This window comes from Vitis riparia, chromosome 12 (assembly GCF_004353265.1).
Source record: "Vitis riparia cultivar Riparia Gloire de Montpellier isolate 1030 chromosome 12, EGFV_Vit.rip_1.0, whole genome shotgun sequence".
NCBI classification, from domain to species: Eukaryota; Viridiplantae; Streptophyta; class Magnoliopsida; order Vitales; family Vitaceae; genus Vitis; species Vitis riparia.
In genome coordinates this window covers 22,936,540-22,960,615 of record NC_048442.1, presented here as the reverse complement: position 1 = coordinate 22,960,615, position 24,076 = coordinate 22,936,540, and the positions used below count along the sequence as shown (strand labels likewise).

General features: G+C 37.0%; 2 protein-coding genes and 1 pseudogene across 2 annotated transcripts; 1 reads left to right on the top strand and 2 right to left on the bottom strand.

Annotated features, from left to right (window-relative positions):
• Window positions 1–5,003: 5,003 nt before the first annotated feature.
• On the bottom strand, window positions 5,004–6,739 carry LOC117927390 (protodermal factor 1). Its single transcript, XM_034846898.1, has 3 exons — window positions 6,529–6,739; window positions 5,677–6,061; window positions 5,004–5,575 (listed from the first exon to the last, which is right to left on the bottom strand). Exons 1-3 carry the CDS (start codon window positions 6,683–6,685, stop codon window positions 5,245–5,247), a joined length of 873 nt encoding a protein of 290 aa, XP_034702789.1. The 5' UTR covers window positions 6,686–6,739; the 3' UTR covers window positions 5,004–5,244.
• Window positions 6,740–10,435: 3,696 nt separating this feature from the next.
• LOC117926122 lies at window positions 10,436–13,905 on the top strand (annotated as a pseudogene).
• Window positions 13,906–16,342: 2,437 nt separating this feature from the next.
• On the bottom strand, window positions 16,343–22,549 carry LOC117927373. The gene is made up of 5 exons (XM_034846875.1): window positions 21,849–22,549; window positions 21,506–21,583; window positions 21,130–21,203; window positions 20,936–21,043; window positions 16,343–16,908 (listed from the first exon to the last, which is right to left on the bottom strand). Exons 1-5 carry the CDS (start codon window positions 22,504–22,506, stop codon window positions 16,792–16,794), a joined length of 1,035 nt encoding a protein of 344 aa, XP_034702766.1. The 5' UTR covers window positions 22,507–22,549; the 3' UTR covers window positions 16,343–16,791.
• Window positions 22,550–24,076: the final 1,527 nt, after the last annotated feature.

Sequence of the window (24,076 nt, the reverse complement as noted above, 5' to 3'; positions counted from 1 at the left end):
TATAGAAGAGAAACTTGAAAATGGGCTGATTTGCACTCCTTATATTCCTACAAAGGGGCAGTTGACTGATATTCCAACAAAGGGGTAGCTGACTGATATTCTAACAAAGGGGCTTCCTACTCGGCAGTTTCAAACTATCTTAATCAAGCTAGGAATGAGAAATATTTATTCCTCAGCTTGAGGGGGAATGTTGGAAAATCTGCCAGTTGGAAATTCTAGCAGATTGTGTGGCAGATAATTGAATATTTTTCCAGTCCATATGAGCTGTAATAATTGTATAGTTGTACATAGAATCTCCTAGGATTTTTCCTTTCTTAGCATTCTTCACTTATCTTATTTATCTTTGATATCATGATCGTAGGCATTATTTCCTAGGCTATTTTTATACAATTATTCTGTATATATTCATATGTAATCCTATACAAAAAAGGTAATAGAAAGCATTTCACAAAAAGGTTCTAGATCTGAATGAGAACAAGAACTTTAGTTGAGCTAAGGGTGTTCTAGATTATTTTGATGTCTGATAGAGACTCAATGAAAAGCTCCTGGCTTAGAGCCCTTGTACTTAGTGACTAGTTCAAGCCATAGAAGTATGCAAAGGGATAGGTCTGGAATAAGCCTTTTATGAGTCCTTTAATCCCCATTTCTTCTTTAAGAAGTGCTTTCTGGTAGCAGGGTTTGATTATCCTTTTACAATTACCATATAAGTCTTAGATTTCTCTGCCTCTCCATTCCTTTATCAAAGTCTAGTATTTTTTCACAAGTCAGTCTCTTCAAGTGCAAGCATCTTATGAGTCTGAGGTAATCATCTGTGTTCTTGGTAGGCAAAGGGGTAAGCAAACATGGTTGTCTTTGTCAATAAGCAAGTTGGTAAGTAAGCAGAATTCTCTTGTTTGGTTGTTTATGGTCCTATGTTGCTTCCTTTGCTTAGAAGGGCTTCTTGCTTCTCTTTCCTCTTTTGATCTGACAAAACTTTGTTTAATGTCAAAAGAGAAAGATACCAAGGTAAAAAAGATGAAACAACAATTTATCGACTCTTCCTACTTAGAACATGCATGGTAAGAAATATTATTATTGTTCTTATTGAAGGTTAAAATGTGATTGTGTTTGTTGATATAGTGTTACTTATAAAATATTTTTTTGCAGTATTCTTCTGTTGTAAAAAGTAAAAACCATTTTCTTGTAAATTGTGCCTTAAATTTATTTGTGTGTTTTCTTAACTGGACATGAGAGGCATGTGTAGTGGTGGCCAACACTGCATTGGCAATACAAAGAGTTTGTTTAGACTTTAATTGGCTTGATCAGATTTTTTAGAAGAAAGATGTTTCTTAATTCCTTAGACAGTCACTAAAATAGCTTTCTAAATAAAGAGTCTGAGATGATTCACAACCTCAATTGTGATGTGAATGTGGAATGTTCTGGAGCATAATTGGAAATCAAGTAGGTGGTATCATAGAAAATAGATGAACATGTTATAGTTCCATGAAGTTGCAGCTTGCATGTATTTGGTGGGTTAACAAACTCAATAGCAATAATTAAATCATTTCTAACATCCTTTTCTGGTAGACTTTGGTGGTCATTTGAATCTGAAAGGCTTGCCTCCCACCCACAAACAGCAGAGGACACGGACTTAATGAAACTGATTCCTACAGCTATGCTGTTGACTGTATCTATAATTGAGTTTGAATATTGTACTTGGTACACTTCAACTAGAATCTGACAAGCATGCTACTGCTGGACAGGCTGTCCATTTGTTTCTGATTTCATTTCTACTAAATTTTGGTTCGTCAATGGCTGGGATAGCACCATGAGTTTGATCTTTGTGGCTGTGGCTTCTCTGAAAATTTCTCAAATTACTTAAGTGATTCTCTGAACTCACTCTTGAGTTTGTTGTACTTTCTGTTTTTACCAATGATATACATGAAAATACTTTGGTAGGTTTACATTGACTGTTAGTTATGGAAACATATTTTGTTAATTGGTACCTCTGTATATATATATATTAATTGTTATTAGCATATAGAGTGAACCTGATATTTCCCAAATCTCCAGTCTAGTCCTTTGCCACCAAAAAAAAAGAAAAAAAGAAAAAAAGAACTATTAGTTAATCACTACAAATTTCCAAATTACCCTTGTCATTCTTTGGCCACCAACTTGAGGTTATTTTTCTCCCCCTCTTTTCTTTTGATGTCTCAAACCAGATACAGGGGCTTCTATCTCTTTACAGGGTTCTTTTAATTGTTATGTGGTGTGAAACCATGAAATTCAAACTCTATGACAGTATGACCACATCACTATTAATCTTAATGTTGTCCTGAAGGGAACCAAAATTGTATTGAACCATGATTTCCAATTTTCTTAAATGAAGTGTCACATTCAGCATTAGAAGTACCAAAAACTGGGACTACTTTTAGCACACAACATGTGAAGATCTGCCAAACAAAAATCAAATTGGGCAAAAAACTGAAATAGATCTCAACTGGTTTCAGCTTTATGCTACCTCTTATTACAGATTGAGGAGCCAAGCATCAGGTATCATTTAACTTCTTGTGGTAGGCCAAAACCCAAATGCAACTTCACATAGCGACTTGAAACGAGTTTGAAATGGAGGCTCAGTTAAAATTCCATCGTCTAACGATCCCTATTCATGGAATTATATGGTTGTGGTTACTAGGTAGAGAACATAGCATAGTTATTCTGTTCTAAGGTGCCCTTTTATTTTTCATTCTTACATTTTACTTCAGAGTAACTCAATGGGGGAAAAACACTATTGTAATTTTGTTGGTGTGGAGTAATTGTTAGGTGCTTCAATTCATTGTTATTTTATATATATGTTAGTTGGATGACTTGGATGGAGAAGCGATCCGTCTAGTTGCAAACACTTCTAATTCAAGGAGATTTCTCTTGCCAAAAATTTTCATTTGAGGAGGTAAAAGTGATTCATTGGACAGTTGAATACCAATCTTTCTTTATACTTGTTCCTTGTTTGGTCATGAAGTTGAATCGTCAAGAAGTTAAGATAGATTTGGTGAATAATGTTTTCATGCAGTTGGAAGGTTTTGGAGAATCTTGGTGTGCTTTCACTCTAAAGGTTATAATTGGTTGCTAATCCCCATGCCATTTATAGTTATTTTTACTTGGAAATTTGTTTGGTAAGTTGTGTTTGAATGAAAACACTTGCGTTTAGTTTGGTAAGTTGGTTGTATTTTGGTTGGACATCTATGAAATAACAAGTATGGTTACCCTGACAGAACCTATTTCATGTCTCTTTACTCCTTTTTCTTGTATTAAATATAGTCTCTGATAAGTTGTGAATTCTTTTGGCATTGGATGGTGGCATGGGGCTGCTTGATGTTTTCTTAACCACGGTGGGTGGTACAGAGAGATTATCATCATCATAAAAATCATCCTGAAATCATATGTAAACCAAAAATTGTTGGCAGGGTATCAGTGACTTGATTTCTTGATAGGCTTATATTATGTACCTTCCACTAGGATAAGCTTTAGGCTTTATGATATTTCTGTGAGCTTTGAACACTGTATAAACTGATGTTTTTCTTCAAATATTTTCTGAACTTCCACAAGGACTACTACATTTCATCTCAAGTGTAATTTAAATTTTCTTTTCTATTCTTTAATTGCCATCTTCTTCAATACTTGTTTGCTTTCTTGGACAGCAATATTTGATCTTCTTACCCAAAAACGAAGTAATTCAACAACTCAGCAACCTTTACCCGAAATCAATGCATTCTCCTTTATGATGTCAGGAGCTTGTGGAGAATTAATGGTGCCAAAGCACTAGATGGTGGACCTCATGGTTCTCAACAAGAGCTAAAGTTCACTACTTGAATTTTAGGATCTTTGAATCATGGAAAACAATAACACATCCAGTACTAGGTAACTTGAATTTAGGATCTTTCAAAATCTCCTTCTATCGAGATAGGCAACACACCATTTGAAAAGGGGTGTAGGTGCATCCCTGTATGAACTACAATCTGGTGCAGGCTCTTTCCCTATCTTGTACTCTTGCCCGCTATGCAAAACTCTTTAGATTTTCATAAAAGTTTAATCCCATTTCTTTGCATTGGTTTCAGCCAATCTAACAATAATGCTTCCTCTAATTGCCAAGTGGAGGGGACATGAGAGAACAGGCCATTTTAAAGATCCCTATTTATTGCATTAACCTGCCTTGTAAAATGAAGTGTGGATGGGAGTAAGCTACAAGAAGAATCCGATAAACTATATGTTTGACGCCTGGGATATATATGGGCATCAAGGAGTCATAGGCAATGGCATAAAAATTTAGCAGGTTAGTGAGACCATTCTTAATGGCAGTTATTGGTGCCTTTTAGCTTGCATTTGATGAGTTTGAATACTCTGACAGCCTTATCACCAGTCTGCACTGTGTATTTAATATTGTATGCCCTAGAAGTAGTGTTATTAACTATGAAATATTGGTGATTGTGTATTTATTTCTTCCTGCTGTGCATTATGGTCTTATACTTACAGATTCACATATATACTCCTTGGGGCTAGGTCGTAGTTGGCATGACAGTAGGATTTCATTCCTTAGAATGATAGCTAAACCATGATCATGCATTATATTGCAAATCAATTAAGCAAGTTCATCTCTTTACCAAGTGGAATTGTGTGCTTTTCTGCATATTCCAGCTGTCATGCTAGCATTATTGGTGTTTACTTCATCTACAGCACCAAACCTACACTATGCACTGACTCAACACAGGTCTTATTTATTGTTCATTTAATGGTAGTAAAGTCTGATTTACTGGTGGCTACCATTGCTCCCAGTGCCTGATTTTGGCATCCATGGTAAACCAGCAACACCTATTAATTGAGTGAAAATTACCTGAAGCCACTTGTGCTTTATATTCTTTAGAATTTTGCCCTTGATATTTGCTTCTAAAACTGTCTTTTAAATTATATGCATACTTCTTTTCCTGTTATCTTTGCATGACGATATGGGAACCCAACTGTTAATCTTATTTGAAGCTTAGAAGAAGCATGAACTTACTATTAAAACATAAAGGTAACATGGTAATCCATTTCAATATTCTGTAACATCACAGATATCATAAGAAACTAGAAACACAAAATCTCAAATAAGACACTAACATCCAGATAACACACTAACAAATAAAATGCACGCAGAAACCCATAAACTAAATCTCACAGGCGCATATTCAGATCAAGAAGAAATTAAGGGTAACTAGACCTAAGTCATTTTTAGGCTCTAGGCTTGAGTTTGCCCTCATTAGCCAACTTGAAGAGGTGGGCCTGTGCTGCTGCAGCCTTGTTTGAGCTGAGTGCTGCAGCAAAACGGTCCCTAACTTGCTTGGTTGTGAAAGGGAACCTCTTATTCACCATGGAGTTCAGCAAGGAAGCAGTCCCTTCCCGGTATAGTTCCCCCAGTCCATCAGTACGTGTGTTTGAAAGTGCTTGCTGCAAGCTGATATTTGCCCCAAATCCTGGAACGCTAGCTACGCCAAATGCTCCACCCAGAGTCCCCCACCAGCCCAACAGACCCCATATCGCACCCGGGTGTGTACTCCAATAACTACAAAATAGATTTAACAGAGTTATTTATGACAGAAAACACATTCCCTTCTTTTGATTTGCATTTCACAATTAATCTTCGTTCAAGTTACTGTAACTTACTTGCATGTACCAGTGAAGGGTGAATTTGGATCAGGAAGAAATGGAGGTGTGGGTATGGAGATACCAGGAGTACCCGGGTCAATAGATATTGGAGTGGTTGGTGGGCTTAAGACAAGCGGTGGCGAACCACCAACACCACCACCAGTAGTTGGAGGAGAGTGGTAGTATCCACCACCACCGCCACCTGTAGGAGTTGATGGAGTTGGATCATGTGTTGGGGTTCCATAACTTCCTCCGCCACCTGTAGAAGGTGTGGGGTTGTAGCTTCCATGTGAGGGTGTGGGGTTGTAGCTTCCGTGTGAAGGTGTGGGGTTGTAGCTTCCGTGTGAAGGTGTGGTACCTCCATGTCTTGGTGAAGTTCCAGAAGGAGGAGTCCTGTGTGAACCTGCAATCAGCATAAGAAGTATTAGTGGTCCAAATTTCCCGGTGAAGAGGAAAACACTTGATTTAACGACATGGTTGTGGTAGTGGTCGCCTGGTAGGTGGTCTGATCATTACATCTTTTCATATGTTGTCAAACACGGTACGACTCCCATAAATCATGGAAGCTACTGATTCCTAGTTAGTAATAAAATAATTTTGTTTCTCAAAAGACAGTTGACATAACAGTCAAAAAGAAATCTCATAGCATAGTTGGTTTGAGTGACCTAGGTTGGTTCCTGTTGAAATGTGTATATGATGTACAAAGGAACACCAAAAGAGCATGCAAGAGTTGGGACTTTCCTAGAAAAGAGTACAATATAACTGGAGTAACTCATCATACAAAACGTGTAGCTCAAGCATCAAGATTGTGTGTATGTGTGTGTGCTATGTTAAAAGTGTTTGAAAGAGAGAGGGATAGAAGAAAGATACCACTGGGGGGTCTTCCAGCATGTGGGTCTGGAGAGTAATAGTTCTTTTGATCTTCAACACTGGTAGCGATTACAGGAATGAGCAAGTTCTGAGAAAGCAGTGCAGCAACCAAAATGGTGATGAATGGGGAAGCCTGTTTGTTTCTTTCCCTCTCCATCTCTGTGTGGTTCCAAGAAAAACCAAGAAGAAGAAAGGAGTGAGAGTGGGATGAGCAGCTTCTGAGGAAGAAGCGGTGAATATAAAGGATAGAGAGAGTGCAGTAAATATGAGCAGGTGAAGGAGTATGTGGTTAGTTGATGTGCTGCAGGTGCATTTATATGTACCATTAATTACTCCCATCTTTGCAATTTTGGTTGAAAATTTGAACACATTTACCTTTGATACAGAAACTCATCAACTCACTTAAATTTCTGCTCAACCTCCCTATTTAGTCACTCCTCTGGAATGTGGGTTTTATTTATTTATTTATTGGGATTTACATATTTGAAAAACATTGAAATCGGAAATATTCTGCAATAAAACTAGTCTCAGTCCCACCTTGTGACCAAAGGATTGCATTCTTGTATAGATACTTTCAGCCTCTAGGACATGACACCACACACCACTCAAGATTGATTCCTTAAAAATAAGGCTACAAACAACTCAATGGCCCGTTTGTCTAATAGATAGACACCCTTAACAGTATAGACCCAGGTGATTTCTCTGTTGTACATAAAATAATAATCATGATAATTAAAATTATATATATATTTTTTTAGGAGACTAGGATGAAGGAACAATCTTGTTTAAAAAGTTAAAATACTTTCAAAATACATTCTCAAGAATTTTTACAAGTTTATAATAATAATAATAAACAATCAAGAAGTGTGAGGGTAGTCTGGTTTAAACAAATAGATTTTTCATGTTTAATTTATTTTTATTTTTAAAAAATTGCCATTCCATCTCAAATGATAATATAGAGATAAGTAGTGTGGCAAGCTGTCCTAAATGGGACCATTAATTGTGACATATTTCAGATGCCTACTTTTTGGACATGACCCTAAATCCCAATCTACCATGTGAAGTGGTCCAAGCCAAGCCCATTCCCCTAATTTTGGGTGCCCATGTTCGGGCTGGGTTTGGGTGGACCCATGTCAACCAGGTGTTTGGCCACCGGCCCATTGCCTGGTATGCTCTACACTACCCACACCAACCCTAATTTCATTTGAGAGATGTATATTTGTATACACAGCTTTAAAGGATGCATCCATTATGAAAAAGCTTTGTTCAATTGCTTGGCATAAATGGGACAATACATGAGGGTTTGCTATGGATACTTAATTCTACTATATACAAATAGCAAAGGAAAAAAAAATTGCGTAGAATGGGAGTGAATGGTGAAGAGTTAACGAGGATGAGGACACTTGGAGCAGATCCACAATTGACAAGAGCGAGAAGAAGAAGAAGATGGGGAGGAGTAAGGGTGGTTTTTGAATTAAATGAGGGTGACAGAGAAGTAGTTGTGGTTGCACAAAAATGATAGGTAGCAGTAAATATGAGAGCAAAAGCCGTGTCATCTCTGGGATGTGTTGGTTTTATCTGCAAACCCTTCCCTTTTGACTTCAATTCTATCATATATGACTGTAAGAGAGAGAGAGAGAGAGCTGGCCCATGCATGTACTCTCACACTCACACCCCACCGGCATCAGTAAATGTAATGAGCGACGCTAATCAAAATCATCTCATCCCCTGCTGCAGGTCCATTAACATGGAGAATGGAGGATGGGGGATTGGGTCTTTTAGTACTTTTCCATTTCAGCCTATTTGATTAACAAATCCTGAGTTTTGTTCTTTCTTTTTCCTAATTGAAAGTGGGAAGTTAATTGAACATCTTTCTTACTGTCCCATGATGGCTTGGTTTCATATGCATTAGATGTAGATGGTTGAACCTGTTGACATTGTTGTATCATATTAATTGGTGCATGAGCTAGCCTTGTATTTTTTTTGAGATCTTGATGACGTTGATCACAAGAGATAATTGAAGGCCTTTCAATTTGTTATAAACAAGGTTTCTTGTTCAAAATTCATCTTCAGATCTCATTTAGAAATCGATTCAATTATCTCTTGAAGTGGAACCTCATCTTTGACAATTATACTCGCAGGAAAGTTAAAATCCATTTTTTATTTATTATACAAAGTACGAGAGTTTGGAACTTATTGTTAAGTTCATTTCAACTTCTCTAATGATGTTGGTATGTCTGTCGAGTTGGATTTAATAGATGACTAATCTAAATCCAACTAGAATAAAGAAATAATCAATTTGAATCCAATTTAATCCGATCTCCAACCTAGAGGCATTCAATACAAATTCAATCCAACCTCGCTTTTCTAAATACGGATTGCTTGAATTAGGTTGGTCTGTTGTTAGATTGTATAATTCAAAATAATATTTTTTAAAAAAAATCTTTTATATATTTATTGATATTTACATAATGGGACAAAATTTCAAGATAATAATAAAAAAAGTATAAATAAATTTATATATATTTCTAAAAAATTATAAAATATATGATGAGATTATAATTTAATATTTTTTAAAAAAAATCTAAAAGGAAAATGAACAGTATTATATAAGATAATATATATCATTTATATTACAAAAATATTAAATCTAATTGGGGTTATTGAACTGTTTTCGGTGTGGCTCATTTATCGGTTACTTAGCATCATCCATCTACTCTAGTGAGTTGCCCTTTCCGGCCAAGTTGTCTCTCTAATAACCATTGTTATTCAGTCAATCCATTTTCTCTCCATTTGTCAATCAAGCCTTCGAAGATTTGAGGATCAAACCTTTGAAGATTTAAAGATAAACCTTTAAAGATTCAAAGATCAAGTTCAAAGCTTCAAAGATTAGGTTCAAGATGTTCGCTGCAAGATACAAAGATTAAGTTCAAAGCTTTAAGTAGCCTCATTAACCGAGCAGTGAGAGGGGGTTTTTTGTCAGGCGGCAAGATAAGGGGAAGGGAAAGCGTTGGGATCCAAGTTTCGCACTTGCTGTTCGCTGATGATACGCTGGTTTTTTTGTGAGGATTCCCAAGAACAATTGACTTTTTTAAGTTGGTTATTATTGTGGTTTGAAGCCACTTCTGGTTTGCATATTAATTTGAACAAGAGTGAAATTTTGCTAATGGGTAGAGTGGAGAATGCTGAGTTATTGGCTGCTGAGCTTGGCTGCAAAGTGGGATCTCTCCCTACCACTTATTTGGGGCTCCTTTTGGGTGCTTCACATAAGTCGGTGATGGTTTGGGACAGAGTGGAAGAGAGGATGCAGAAGAGACTTGCCTTGTAGAAGAGGCAGTTCATTTCTAAAGGCGGAAGAATCACTCTCATTCGAAGCACTTTGACAAGTATGCCAACCTACCTTATGTCCTTATTACATATGCTAAGAGTGGTTAAATTAAGACTTGAGAAAATTCAAAGGGATTTTCTTTGGGGAGGGGGAGCACTGGAGATCAAAGAGGTCTCATCTTATAAAGTGGGTTGTTGTTTGCTCTCATAAAAAGAAGGGTGGATTGGGGATTAGAAATCTTTCTACTCTCAATAGGGTCTTTTTGTGAAAATGGAGTTGGCGTTTTGCGATTGAAAGGGATTCCTTTTGGAAGCTTATAATTAGTACGAAGTTTGGGGTTGTAAGAGGATGGTGGAGTACTCACGGGGTTAGGGAGGGTTATGGGGTGGAGCTTTGAATGAAATCAGTAAGGAAGGTTTGTTGTTACTCAACGATGTTTCATTCTCGGTGGGGGATGGTAAAAGGATGAGGTTTTGGAAAGATATTTGGTGCGGGAACTCTTCCCTTTGCGAGGCCTTTCCCTCCTTGTTTGATTTAGCGGTTTCTAAAGATGCGTGAGTAGCGGACTGTCGGGATTCAATGGGGGAAGATGGAGGGTGGACTCCCTGCTTCCTTAGACTTTTCAATGATTGGAAGGTGGAGGAAGTGGAGAGATTCCTTCCAACCATTCAAGGAAAGAGGCTAAATGCTGATGTGGAGGATAGGATGGTGTGGAAAGAGACAAAAAATGAGATTTTCACTGTAAAGTCCCTTTATAATTCTCTTGATCATAGTTGTGCAGTCCCGTTTCCGTGGAGCATTATTTGGAGTCTGTATGTTCCTACAAAGGTGGGTTTTTTTGCTTGGGAAGCTTCATGGGGGAAGGTTCTCACTTAAGATCAACTCAAGAGGAGGGGCTGGACTTTAGCAAACAGATGTTCCTTGTGTTGTACTGAAGAGGAGACGATAAATCACATCTTTGTTCATTGTTCTAAGGCGAAGGTTTTGTGGGATCTCGTGTTTTCTTTATTTGGTGTTAATTGGGTCCTTCCGTTTACGGTTAAAGACACTCTTTTAGGTTGGTATGCTTCCTTTAAGGACAAGAAGCATGGTAAGGTTTGGCGGGCAGCTCCTCTTTGCTTATTTTGGACGGTTTGGAAGGAAAGAAATAGGATAGTTTTTTATAATGAGTTCCTGTTGATTCAAAGATTGAAAAATTCCTTTGTTTGTAATCTCTTTTCCTGAGCTAAATCTTCTATAGTTGTAGGCCCCTTAACTTTGTTTAACTTTGTGGACTGGTTGGGTTCTTATTAAGGGCCGGTGAGTGCTTGTCCCTTTTGTTTCCTGTTTTTTAGGTAACGCTTGTATACTCCTTGTATGCTTTGGGTCGCCTTTCAAGCACTTTTTATCTAATATGTCCTTGTGCGTTTATCTATCAAAAAAAAGATTAGGTTCAAGATGTCCTTAATCCAAGATCAAACATTCATACCCTCAATAAATGTGAACTACACCAAAGTCCAAATTTGACTTACGAAGTGCCAAATCTAAGTCCAAGTTGAATACAAGTTAAAGTCCAGGCTTAAGCCCAAGACAAGCCAAAGTCCAGACCCAAGCCTAATCTTGAGACAAGTCAAAGTTCAAGCTCGGTCCAAGACACATTAAAATCTAAGCCTAAGTTGAAGACAAGCTAAAGTTCAAGCCTGACCTAAGACAAGTCAAACTGTATGCCTAAGACTAAGATGCTCCAAGGTCAAACAAAACCAAAGCCCAAGTCAAGCTTCTTCAAAGAAGAATTAGAGGAAAAATTAAAGATTGTACCCCACTCTTCAAATCCATAAATTTCTATTTCGAGAAAAATTCATATGTACACCAAGTATTATGAATATTTTCACAGGAATTGCTTATGAAACATTTCAAATATAGTCGCATATTCTTTATGTGGCTTCATTTTAATAAGATTTTCAATCATTAAGAAAAATGATCTACAAGGTCTATTTGGTAATTGTTCTTAAAAAAAAAATTGTTATTCTTACAAACAAAAAAAATGGTTAAAAAGCATATTTGAAAGACTTTTGACAAAGAATAGGTTTTCCATAATTTGTTATGAAAACAACTTTTTAAAAACAAATTTCAAGTGCTTTTGGTTATTTTTTGTAAAATGTTCTAGACAACAATTGAAAGAAGGAAAATATTTTGAAAACTTTTGCATTACACGTAGGTGTATAGAAACTTTTTGGAAAATAAGTCAAAAAAATAGTTTTCCATAATCAAACGTTATCTCCATGCACCGCCCACATGCGGTTCCACCACCAATCATGCTTGTTTCGATGCCCCGGAATCCGGTGATCTTTCTCAAAAGTCAACTCCGGGCAGGAGGATTGGAGGCCATAGATTAGATTTCTTGATTGCTTATAATAGAAGAATAATGGGTTAGATGAGAAGATTATGACCTTCTAATTAGTTGACTTTCTTAGAATCTCAACTGGGTTTGACTTGGTGATGTTGGGGATGAGATCACAGTTAACTTATTCCTCCACTATATATGAATATAACCCCTACCCGGTTGGTACCAGTATATATGCCTGAAAGTATGAGTTCTGGGTCAATTTTCTCCATTCCATTAATGGCTATGGAAATGACCTTTGTTTTTGCTTTGGCAGTCTCTCTTAGTCGCAGTTCCCTCTCTCATGTTCCTCCAGAGGAGAAACTAACAACCCAAGCAAGAAGAAACTACCACCAGGGGAAATGGGACTTCCTTGGATCGGGGAGACGGTGGAATTCTACAAAGCACAACGTAGATATCGATTGTATGTGGAGTTCATTCAACCTCGGATTGCAAAATATGGAAAAATCTTTAAAACAAGCCTAATGGGATCACCAACAGTAGTGGTGAACGGAGAGGAAGCTAACCGATTCTTTTTGTCAAACGAGTTAAAGTTGGTGATAAGCTCATGGACTTCTGCATCGGTGCAGCTCATGGGCAAGGACTCCATCATGGAGAACAAGGGGAGTTCGTCGGATTATAGCTACAAGTCTCAGCTTTGCTGGGCTGGAGACTCTAGTGCCCAAGATATGCAACTCAGTTCAGTACCACCTAGATACAAAATAGCATGGCCAGGACACCATTAGCCTCTACCATTCAACCAAAGTTTTGACGTTTACCATTGTGTTTTGAGTGCTTGTGAGGGACCAATGTAGAGCCGGAAATGATACAAGTTTTTGAGAGGGTGTTGGAGGGGGTATTTTCTCCACCCGTTAAGCTTCCTGGCTCTAGGTTCTCGAAGGGCAAAGAGAGCGAGGCAGTGAGAAAGAAGAGGCAAGAGATGGAGAAAAGGGTAGAGGAAGGTGAGGAGGGAGGGATTTTACTATCAAGGTTAGTGGCTGGGAGATCAAGGAGGAGGAGGTTGTGGATGATGTGGTATTGCTAGTATTTGCAGCTCATGACACAACTTCATTCGCTATTGCCATGACATTTAGAATGTTGGCTCACCACCCAACCTGCTAGGCTCTCCTCTATCAAGGTATAATCTCTTATCATCAAAACTAAAATTATGAATTTGTTTTAAAAAATTTCTGATGATCATCTTCTGCCAAAACATGCTGCTTTGATGAACAACAAAGGACCGGGCCAGAATCTAGCATTGGAAGACATAAAGAAGATGAAGTATACCTGGCAAGTTGCTCGTGAAAGCATGCGACTGTTCCCTCCAATCTTTGGCTCCTTCAGAAAGGCAATAGTCGACACTGAATATGAAGGATACACCATTCCCAGAGGATGGAAGGTAATGGCACTCTTTAATGATCAATTGAGCATCAAGTCCAAATCCCATATAAGTAACAACCCCCAAATTGGCGCCGTGCCACCATATGTTTTTGTTCCATTTGGGGGAGGACCAAGGGTGTGTGCAGGGTACCAACTTGCTAAGCTAAATATCCTCATATTCCTGCATTTCGTCGTCACTCACTATGATTGGTCCTTACTCTATCTTGATGAACCAATCACCATGGATCCCCTCCCATTCCCTTTCCAAGAAATGCCCATCAAAATTTCTCCTAAGCCAATAATATAAAGCAACAAACAAGATTGCAGTTTGTACACTTGGTACTTGTACCTACTTCAAAATGTATATTAGCTACCTTCACTAATCAATCACTAACACCCTTCACAGCTGATATTTATGTAATTCAAGTGAAGATTGAAATGTGATTCATACTCCATGTCACAACTGACAACAGAAAAGAAGTTCTGAATGGGCCAAGGGTAGAGTTTGAGTCATCACATCCATCAACTATTAGATTCTAGTTCTGCAGAAGTTATGGTTTTTAAATCATGATGCTGTCTTTTATTACCTGTGAAGTGTTTTGGAAGACCACACCTAAGAATAAACGCATGTATTTGAATACTTGTCATGGTCCCCCAAAGGGCCAAATCAGCCTTATCATGTGTGTTATTTGTAACAGTAAACAAGGGTTGGCACTAAGGAGAATGAGGCACCTGTCCTGAAAAAGTTTTTACTTAGCATAAGTAGCTTGGAGATAAAGCTTAGTATACAATTACACTTGGTATAACTGTTGATGTGGCCTTTTGCTTTCTGTCAGAGTACCACAAAAATTGAACTAAATATGCCTTTGGCATGATGACAAAACCTTGCCTAAGAATTCTCTTTTAATGCTGCTTTAACTGATCAAAGTTGTGATTTTTGAATGGAGGAGAGCTTTTTGGGCCATGGCTAAGAGGCCAGTGTGGCAATGTGGAAAAGCTATGCCACTGATGTAGGTTCAAGATTGGAAAGAGAGAACTGATACATCATAGATTGAACTAGATCTGGGGTTTGAGTAAAAAATGGGATGAAAATTACAAACTACCATCCTTGGAAAATGGAATCAATGTCATTGTTTGCCCATATTAACCAGCTACAGATGAAGAATATTGAAGCATGCTTAAGAAACATTCATCTGTTCCCTCCCATGGTAGTCTCTTTTGAGAAAGTATTCTCGAGATTGAATAAGAAGGGTCAATAAACCCAAGAGATAAGAGTGCTCATCATCCGTCATCATATTTATTCTTCCTAATCCATCACATTCCTGACATCACAAAACTGTCTGCACCTCTGACTTTGAGGGGTTAGCTTTCATTCAACCTTTTTTTTCTTTTAAATCTTTATATATAGTTTTTCATTCATGTTTGAACTTGGGAAGAAGGTTCATCAACCCAAAGAAGATGATTGTGAGAAAGAATTAGATTTTTTTATGCTAGTTTCCACAATTTCCCAGTCTATGAAGGGAACTCAAAATTCAGTAGACTGCCTTATGTCACAACCTGCTCCATGCTTAGAAAAGGCTTAAGTCTGTAACACTTAGTTGACCTGATGAATTCAAGTTTCCAGCTATGATTTTGCAACACAGACTTCAAGTAGCCTGAGATTAATACCTTTAGGCTATGTTTGGTTCCCGGAAAATTTGAGGGAAAATGCGAGGGAAAGAAAATACAAAGGAAAAGTAGAAGGAAAGAAAAAGTTAAGGAAAATAAAAAAATAGATTAAAAGTTGATAAATTATTTTTTTTGTTACTTCAAACTTATTTTATTTATTTAACTCATCAATATAAAGATTAAATAATTTAAAAATACATAAGTTTTTAATTAGTTTTAATTATATTTGATTTTCTTTGATATTTTTCAAAGGACAACCAAACATGAGAAAATCATTTTCCTTAACATTTTTTTTCTTTTCTTTGTACTTTCCGAGAACCAAACATAACCTTAATACAAAGTCAGACAAAAATAACATAGTTTGACAAAAAGCAAAATTGGCATCTAATCAGAGCTTTTTTATGATGCATTATGATTCCAAGGAAGCCTCGTATTGACCTTATGCACGTACAGTGAAGAAACCATAAAAGAAGCCTTGTTTTCATTCAATTTAAAGTGGATCTGAGGAGCCCCATTCAACCAAATATATCGGTATTCCACTTGGAAGTTCTCGGGCTAATGCAATGTACCAAGTGGCTAAGTTAAACATCTTCACTATCAAAGCCATTTCATGGTAACTTCCACACCCATTCCCATAAAATGGAAGGCCATGAAAAGTTTCTTTCTAAACAGTTTAACAAAAGCAAAGAATGTCGGTATTTATACACCTACACATTCTGCTTTGCAGGGGATGCATGACAGGCAGTTAATTTAAGTAAAAATGCAGGCAAACCGGCAAGCATCCAAGTTTATTTATTTCTCATTTGTGTTGGTAGGGGAGCATCCATGTTCAGAAATAACAAGCTGCCTTACCATAAGTCATATTCTTTGCCAAATTAGACAAATCAACAAGTTTCACGAGTACACATTGGTTCAAAATGAATTAGAATTGAACCTTCTAGATATCGAGTTCTTTCTCTTAAATTTTATCTTGTGGATGGTTAAAAAATGAACCTTGAGTAGAAATTCACAGGGGAGTTTATACTCGATTCTGATTCCTAAGAACTCTTGAAGCACCCTAGTCTGGTGTTTGGTCCTGCATCTCCAAATAAGCACTAGTTCATAAAGCAAAAGAACCCACCATGTGAAGATCATGCAAAAGAATACCAAACTAACCAGAATACTAGGAAATGAAAACAATCCCTATCAGGAAAAACCTACTTCTAATTGAAGGCTAACAGAGCAATCCAAATTTAATGCAAGTCTAATCCCAGAAAGAACAGCATTTACTCTTCATAATTTTTCTAGCCACCTTTGCACGGGGGTGGGGTCATTCATCAATGGCATATCTTCTTAGATTTCCTTTTCCTTTCTTCTCGCCTTTCCTTTTGAAGCTGTCAACTTAGATTTTAGTCAATATTAGAGAATCACCAGTCCATAATAATTATTTTTACATGTGGTTCCCATAACTGAATGATGATATAACTCAAAATGGGTTGCAGGAAGATAAAAGAATAATTGAATTTGTATATATCCACAATATCTCTTAAAGAGGTGGTGGATTTTTCACACACTCCTGTGCATCTGGCAGTAGACTGTGATTGGTTGGCTTCAACCCTCTCTTATAACACCGGTTCACAACAAAAGCTTCCAGTTTCCTTACCTGTAAATGTTTTATTCCATTGCAATAAATCAAGAGAGAAAGAAGAAACAGAAACCTACACTTCTAATGCCAAAAAAGTAGAAGCAAATAATTTAGGAAGGAGGGAAACAACTCTTAGGCAACATAAAAACCATAAGTCTTGCTTTTACAAACAGTTTTATGCACCATTTATGAGTTTCTCGAGTATCGATCGGCATGATGTGAATATATGTATTCTGCATGATACAACAGAAATAAATTACTCAGATACTAGTACATAGTATGTTTTGGAGTCCTAAGGAAATGCAATCTCTCCATTTTTTTTTTCCATGGATTTTTAAGGCAAATACCATCCACCAAAATAGTCATTGCAATTTACAAAATATAAATGGAACATCACAGGAAATTTGACTCGATCACTCATAATTAAAGAAAACAATCCAGTTCTCAACATCCTAGTGGTCCTACCCTGAATTTAACCAGTACTGGTTGTTATGGGGCGGTCAACACCCTGAGGTTTGGGTCCCCACGGAGGACTTATGGGCTTGGTCATAGAAGGTTCCTCAGTTATTAAAAAATAAAAAATAAATGTATCTCTTATTGGTTAATATAAACATGGAATGCATAACATTTATTGGGGGAAGTTCATCTAAAAATCTTATATCCTCATCTAACATTTTAGACCAAGTGTCATTCAAATATCCCTGATTGGTTACTTTCTCACCTTTTTATGGCAAATAACTTCAATTTCAAGCAACCATTCCAAATATCCGTCACTTATTAATTACAAGCACCAAGGATTTAGATCCAAATATCATTTTAAAACCTTTTAGGAACATATTTTTATTGTTCCAAAAACAACACTAAGGTTTCCAAGTCACTTATCCTAAAGTTACTCGGACTGGCGGTTGCGGAATCTTCAATGTGTAAGGGAAAGGCAACCAAGTTATCTCAGCCTTTAGAGGATTGCATTGGATGGGATTCAACTTAGGTACAGAGTTTTGGTATGGAATTTGGTAACACAATTTGACACTCAAATTTCTAGTACAAATTCTTGCTCTAATTATGACTGAAAGAATGTTCATGGTGAATTTCCAAAACATCTAACCTCTTGGGCACTAGCCACGGAAGACATCCTTTGAGGCCAGGAAAACCCAAGAAATGAGAAATCCTGAGCCAAAAGCAAACTATACCATATAACAGCCACAAACTGACAGAGAGTAAACAAGAGGCTGGGTGAATATTCAGAACACAAACAAATCAGACACCAATTAGGGAGTAGAAACACTTATGTTCAACTGATCAATGGTAAGGAACCATATAAAATAGTAGACCAAATTAAGAAAGTTGTCTTAGATGACATAAGCAGAACACTGTTTCTTAACCAGGAAAGAGCCGTAAAACAGGCAATTAATGAGGTTGAAAAAAGATCTGAAGGAATTTCCTCAAATCCAGAAACCAACAATAAGCACCTCTAACCCCATCCTCAGAAACATGGAGGAAAGAAACTTCAACAAAACCAAACATCCATGGGGATAGCTTGGCTTGTTGCAGGCAAACCTTGTACATGTTGGTGCTAGTATTGTGGTGTTTTGTGTATACAGCCTGTATACATAGGGTGCACCCCCTCTTTTTTGGCACTTTTTAATACATGCTCTTGTTATCTATCAAAAAACAAAAAGAACATCCATGATCTCCCAACCATCTAAGTTGTGCTTCATATAGAAGGCCTGAATCCCACAAACAATCCTTGGTGCAAAATTAAAGTCTCATCCACTTCACAAATAGCAACCAAAATGGGAAAGGCATCCTTCAAAGAACATTTTCCACACCTCCAATGAGCCCTAAAGCAATGTTTTCTCCACAACAAGCCCAAACATGGTAAGTTTCTTGAAATTTTCACGAAAGAGCCCTTCCAAGGAGTAAGGCTGCAAGAAAGTATTCGTTCTATACTAACTGCTTTGCTAGTATAATACCCCTCCACAAGGAGGAAGTCCATCGTTACCATGTCCTATTTCCTAAAGAGACACATGTAAACTACAACTAAAGCTTTTAAAGGTCAAAGCGTTAGGTGAGGAGTAAGCCGCAAAGTGTTGAGGTGTAAGCCTTTTGGAACTCTAATTTTCATAATTAATAAATATTTAATATAATTTAAAATATATAGAAAATAAAATAAAATAAATGATAAACCACATAATAAGTCAATTTAAGTCAAAGAACCATACTAATAATTCCATATTTTTGCTTAAGTCTTAAAATAAGAAACATAAGTCAAACACATAGGAAACCCTATCAACTTAAGTCCTCTACAATGTTGTTATCTTCACTAAAATACAAGTGACATCCATTCTGTAAAAAAAAATCTATAAAAAAATAAATTAAATTAAATAAAAGACATCTATTTTGGCAATTTTGCCATTTATGAAAAGGAAATAAAAGACACTGAGAGAGAGAGAAGCAGAGCACATCGAAAGAGAGAGAAAGTCCCACATAAATGGAAAGAGAATAAAGAAACGAGAGAAAGAAACAGGGAAGAAACAAAAGAATGAAACAAAGGAAGCGAAACACCTAATAGCACAAAATACTAACGAGAGAGATCAAAGAGGATGTCAACAATGCAGACGAGAGAGAGCTATGATGGAAATGCCAATGAGAGAGAGTTGGGATGGAAACATCAATAAGAGCACTGGAAAGGATAGGGTTTTCTCTCATTTGATTTGTGTGTGTGTGTAAATTTGGGTCATATCAAAAACTCCAAGGCCTCTGTCTCACACCTCAAGGTGTGAAAAGCACATCTGAGATGCTTCTCAACTAAGCCTCAATATATATATATATATATATATATATATATATATTTGGGTCACATCAAAAACTCCATCAAGGCCTCTGTCTCACACCACAAGGTGTGAAAAGCTCACCTGAGATGCTTCTCAACTAACCCTCAACCCCTAAGGCATGTATCTTTGGCTTCCCTTTTTTTGTCCTCTGCTTCACATCATGTTTTGAACCACTTTGCCCCATAACACACCTAAAGAACGCCTTTGAAAAAAGTGATAGCAACATTGTCATTCATCAAAGGGATGTTTCATTTCCAAGAACTTATGCATCTTAAAGTTCAATATCAATGTAAACTTTATTTTATGGCCATTATGTAAAGTGAAGATAACACCCAAAATGGGCAGAAAATTTTTTCCATTCAGAAGGACTACCATGGTAAATATAACGCTTTTCCATCAGAAGGATGTCATATGTTTCTTGAATCAAGCATGGAAGTTGATATAGATGCTATGAGGAGAGCTAGGAAACATCTACCATTATGTGAAAATGTTGAAACAAAACCAAGTATAAATGGAAGGAATACACATTGAGGAGTGACCAAATCATGCCTCACAACATGGATAAGCAAAAAAAATAGAAACTTCATAAGAAAAATAAAATTGTGAAGAACAAATAATATCCCAAATAAAGAATATGTGCATTTCTAAATGGTGTAAATTCAAGAGACATAAATAAATATAAGTGGTTGACTCAAATTTTTTTATTAGCACAAAAACATGAGAACATGATCTACTGTAACCAGAATGGATCGATGCAGTATCTAATACTTGAGATTTGGAAGATTCAGTTGAGAAGAGAAAAATATTGCTTACCTAACAAACTTTTCAAAACAAATGACTAGCTATCCACATCATAAATTTGGACAAGCAGCTTACATATTGCTGTTAGTCCGGTAAAGTTACTTTATCAAAGTTTATAATAAATTTTAATATTAAATGAATCAGCAAACCAAATAGAAAGTTTTTAGAAATCCTCAAAATCTTATGTGATAAACTGATGTGATATGGAATTGGTTGTAATTAGTAGTTTTAAAATGCCCAAGAAACAAGAAATACTAGATTTCAGAATGATTCAAGGAATCTTATGAAAGGGTTAAAATGGGATGGGGATTTTAGTGTTTCTGATAAATGCACAGCAAGTTCTCTTTTCAAGAATATGGATGCTTTGCGGCAACTGGTAACTAAAAAAATGAAAGTAAGGAAAGACCAACCTGCTTAACAAGAAAAGGCTCCTCCGCAAGACTCAATGGTTCTGTTAAAATGGTGAGAAAACCATTTCGGTTCCCAAAAACAATGTCAGTGAATGGCCGATCACCCACCTGCCATAGATATGATTATGAATCCATATAATGCAAAATGAGAAACTAACTGAACAACTTGATCAGTTTTCTTAATTCATGTCTACCATGATAAGCAAAGAGGATGCACAACCAAAATGTTTCTCAATCTCTTCAGCTGTTCCAGCAGGCTTCTTCACCCCTAGTTCAACATACAGTGGACAGGAATTAATGCTAATTTATTCTATTAAATTGAAACATGCATCTTTTTCATTATTGAGAAGTCCAAGGAAACAAAAGAAATTTCACTTAACTGAATTTAATATAACTGTTTTGCCTGAGTTGAGTTGAATTTTTACTTTTTTTTTTTTTTTTCAAAGAAGCAAAGAACAAAGGCCATGGCACACACTTCTTTTTTTCTTTTTCTTTTTATTTTGGTTTCTGTTTATTTATTTTCCATTTTTTTTCTTAGCAAAGGAAGAAGCAGTGAACAAAGCAACTTACTATGCCTTATTACTTCAATTCCAATGGCCCCCTCGAGCACCCTGGCTTTTGATCCATCTGGGTCATACTCGTATAGCCCTGATTCACCAAATCAATAATATAAAACACTGCATTGGGAGAACAGCACCACCAACAACAACAAAAACAAGAAAAAAAAATGTAAAGTATCGGGCTAAAAGACCAATAGAGTTATTGAAAACGTCACCAACAACAAAAAGAAGGAAAATTGACAAATGGGTCAGGCCAAAAGCATCAATGCAGTACTGAACTCCATCACACGATCAAGAAAAACATCATTAACAACGACGACGGGAAAATTGCAAGTGAATCCTTCTAGAATTACCAGCCGAGTTACTGAATACGCCAATATCGTGTCCGAACACCGATTTGCACTGTTGCAGAGAAGACCCAATAGGTTCCCAAAGTGTTAGAGAGTAAGGTTTAGTAAGGGTGTTGTCCTTGTCAAACACCACACCCTTGAAACCCCTTCTATGCAACTCAGCCCAATCAATGTACCTAATATCAGGGACGGCAACGTGTGGCAGTGCTAAATGGCGGTCTTTGGCGAGCACGACCGCCGAGCAAATGATTCCCTCAAAATTGAACCTTTGGCCCAATGCTGCTTTCAAATCCGCCCACCACATGTTTGTGAAAATGACCCGACTGCTGTTGATTTTCCTCTCTTCAGGATCCTGGGTCGTCTTGCTTTGGTTGAAATTTTCAGTAGAAGAGTACAATTCATGTAAGAAAATATTGGTCTGGCTGGGGGTGTGACTGGGTTGTGAATTGCTCTTGTTTCTTTTTATTTCTTGTTCTTTGCTGCAACTGTTTGTGGGATGGAGAGTGAGGGCGCAGATCTTTGTGAGGTGGGTTTGGTGCTTGCAAGGCCGGGAAGGTAGATTACGATGATAAAGACGAGGAGATAGGTAACGATGATTGTGAAATTGGTTAGGGATGGGGAATTTGCAAATGTGCCATGGAGCACAAGAGCAGGACTGCATCTCCAATGTTTTTCCTTATTTTTTTTGTTTCCTTTTAACTTTGCCCTCTGTTATTATTATTTTATTTGTTTGCTTAAGTTAGGGTTTTGAGCCTTTTGACACCACTCACTCGAGACTCTATGCCTTGGGAGTCACCTTTCTCCTGAAATTTCATGGCTTAAGTACCGTATGTCGTGTAAAAGAAAAATTCACCATAGAATTGGCAGTTTTTGAATGCGATGATGGTTAAAAGTATGGTTGTGGGATATGTGGTTACAAAACCGATTCGGTGTGTACCAAAAATTAAGAACAATTACATCATATTACATGTATTATTAAGTACAATCCCATTACTTTGTATATTAATTTCATGAATTGTACACGATCTATTCTCATTGTTTATATTTTCATCCAATAATTTAGATTTTATAATATATTTTTAAAAGTCGGATTTTTTATAAATCAATTCGCATTATTTTCATTCTTGTCTGACAATTTAGATTTTATAATATATTTTTTATAATGAAGATAAAAAGTTTAATAGATACCTCTTTAATACCTTAAACTTTTATAAAAATTAATTCAAGTGAAAGAGGGAAATAGAAAAATCCCTGCTAATTCACATTTTCTAGATTTTTATTGAATTTTAGGGTGAAGAAAATGGATGGTTGTAAGAAGGAGAGGTTGAGTTTTTGCTTCCCCTATTCATGACTTCTCTAGTGGCTGCCTCAGCTGGCAATTTCCACCAGGCCTTCTATATTACTTGGAGCAAATGCCAAGATACTTAACCTCTCTGGACAAGGCTTCTGGGTCTAGGTTTCAATCTAAGAATGAGTATCTACTTGGAAGGGATCCACTTGTACTGGCAACTCAGCTGGCACAGTCACTGCATGTTATGTGATAATTAACCAACACTACCCCCTGCCATCGTCGATTTGTCATTTCTAACAATTAAGATTTCATAGCTAACTTGTATATCCATTCCAGTTATCTTCTCTAGGACCAAATCATGATGAGCTCGATTACAAGTTCTTGGGCAACCTCTCAGGAGACCCCATATATACTTCATACCAATGTGTGCTGTTCACCCAGGAAAGAAAACAGGGAACAGCAGTTCTATCTCTGGTTTGACCCCACGGCGACCTTTCACACATAACTCTGTCATCTGCAACCCTCATTGCAACATGTTAGGAGCACTCACTTTGAATCTCTTAAAATTTACTTGCTTGCATCCTATCTAATATGGCAGTATTCCACCTTTACCTTACAGTTTCTTGGTGGATAGCACCCCAATAAGAGTATTCAACAACAGAGAATCCATAGATGTTCCATTCCCCAACAAACAACTCATGAGAATTTACTCAAGCCTCTGGAGTGCTGATGACCGAGCAACAAGAGGAGGGCTTGTGAAAACTGACTGGACAAAAGCTCCTTTTCACTGCCTCCTACAGGAACTTTAAAGCTAATGCCTGTGTTTGATCATCCGAGTCATCTTGTGTCCCTAAGTCCACCAGTTCATTGCATTTAATGCATGGAAGGATCAAGAGCTTGATGCTGTAGACCATAAGAAACTTTGATGCATGGTTTACAA

Bases quoted from the DNA above. Each gene is read 5' to 3' on its own strand.
- LOC117927373 (XM_034846875.1), bottom strand. From the start codon at position 22,506: ATGCAGTCCTGCTCTTGTGCTCCATGGCACATTTGCAAATTCCCCATC. The intron at 21,204-21,505 runs GTAAGTTGCTTT...ATGTTGAACTAG, and splicing joins AATTGAAGTAATAAGGCATA to GGGTGAAGAAGCCTGCTGGA. The intron at 21,044-21,129 runs GTAGACATGAAT...TATCTATGGCAG, and splicing joins CATCCTCTTTGCTTATCATG to GTGGGTGATCGGCCATTCAC.
- LOC117927390 (XM_034846898.1), bottom strand. From the start codon at position 6,685: ATGGAGAGGGAAAGAAACAAACAGGCTTCCCCATTCATCACCATTTTG. The intron at 6,062-6,528 runs GTATCTTTCTTC...TGCTGATTGCAG, and splicing joins TGCTGGAAGACCCCCCAGTG to GTTCACACAGGACTCCTCCT. The intron at 5,576-5,676 runs GTAAGTTACAGT...TCTATTTTGTAG, and splicing joins CCCTTCACTGGTACATGCAA to TTATTGGAGTACACACCCGG.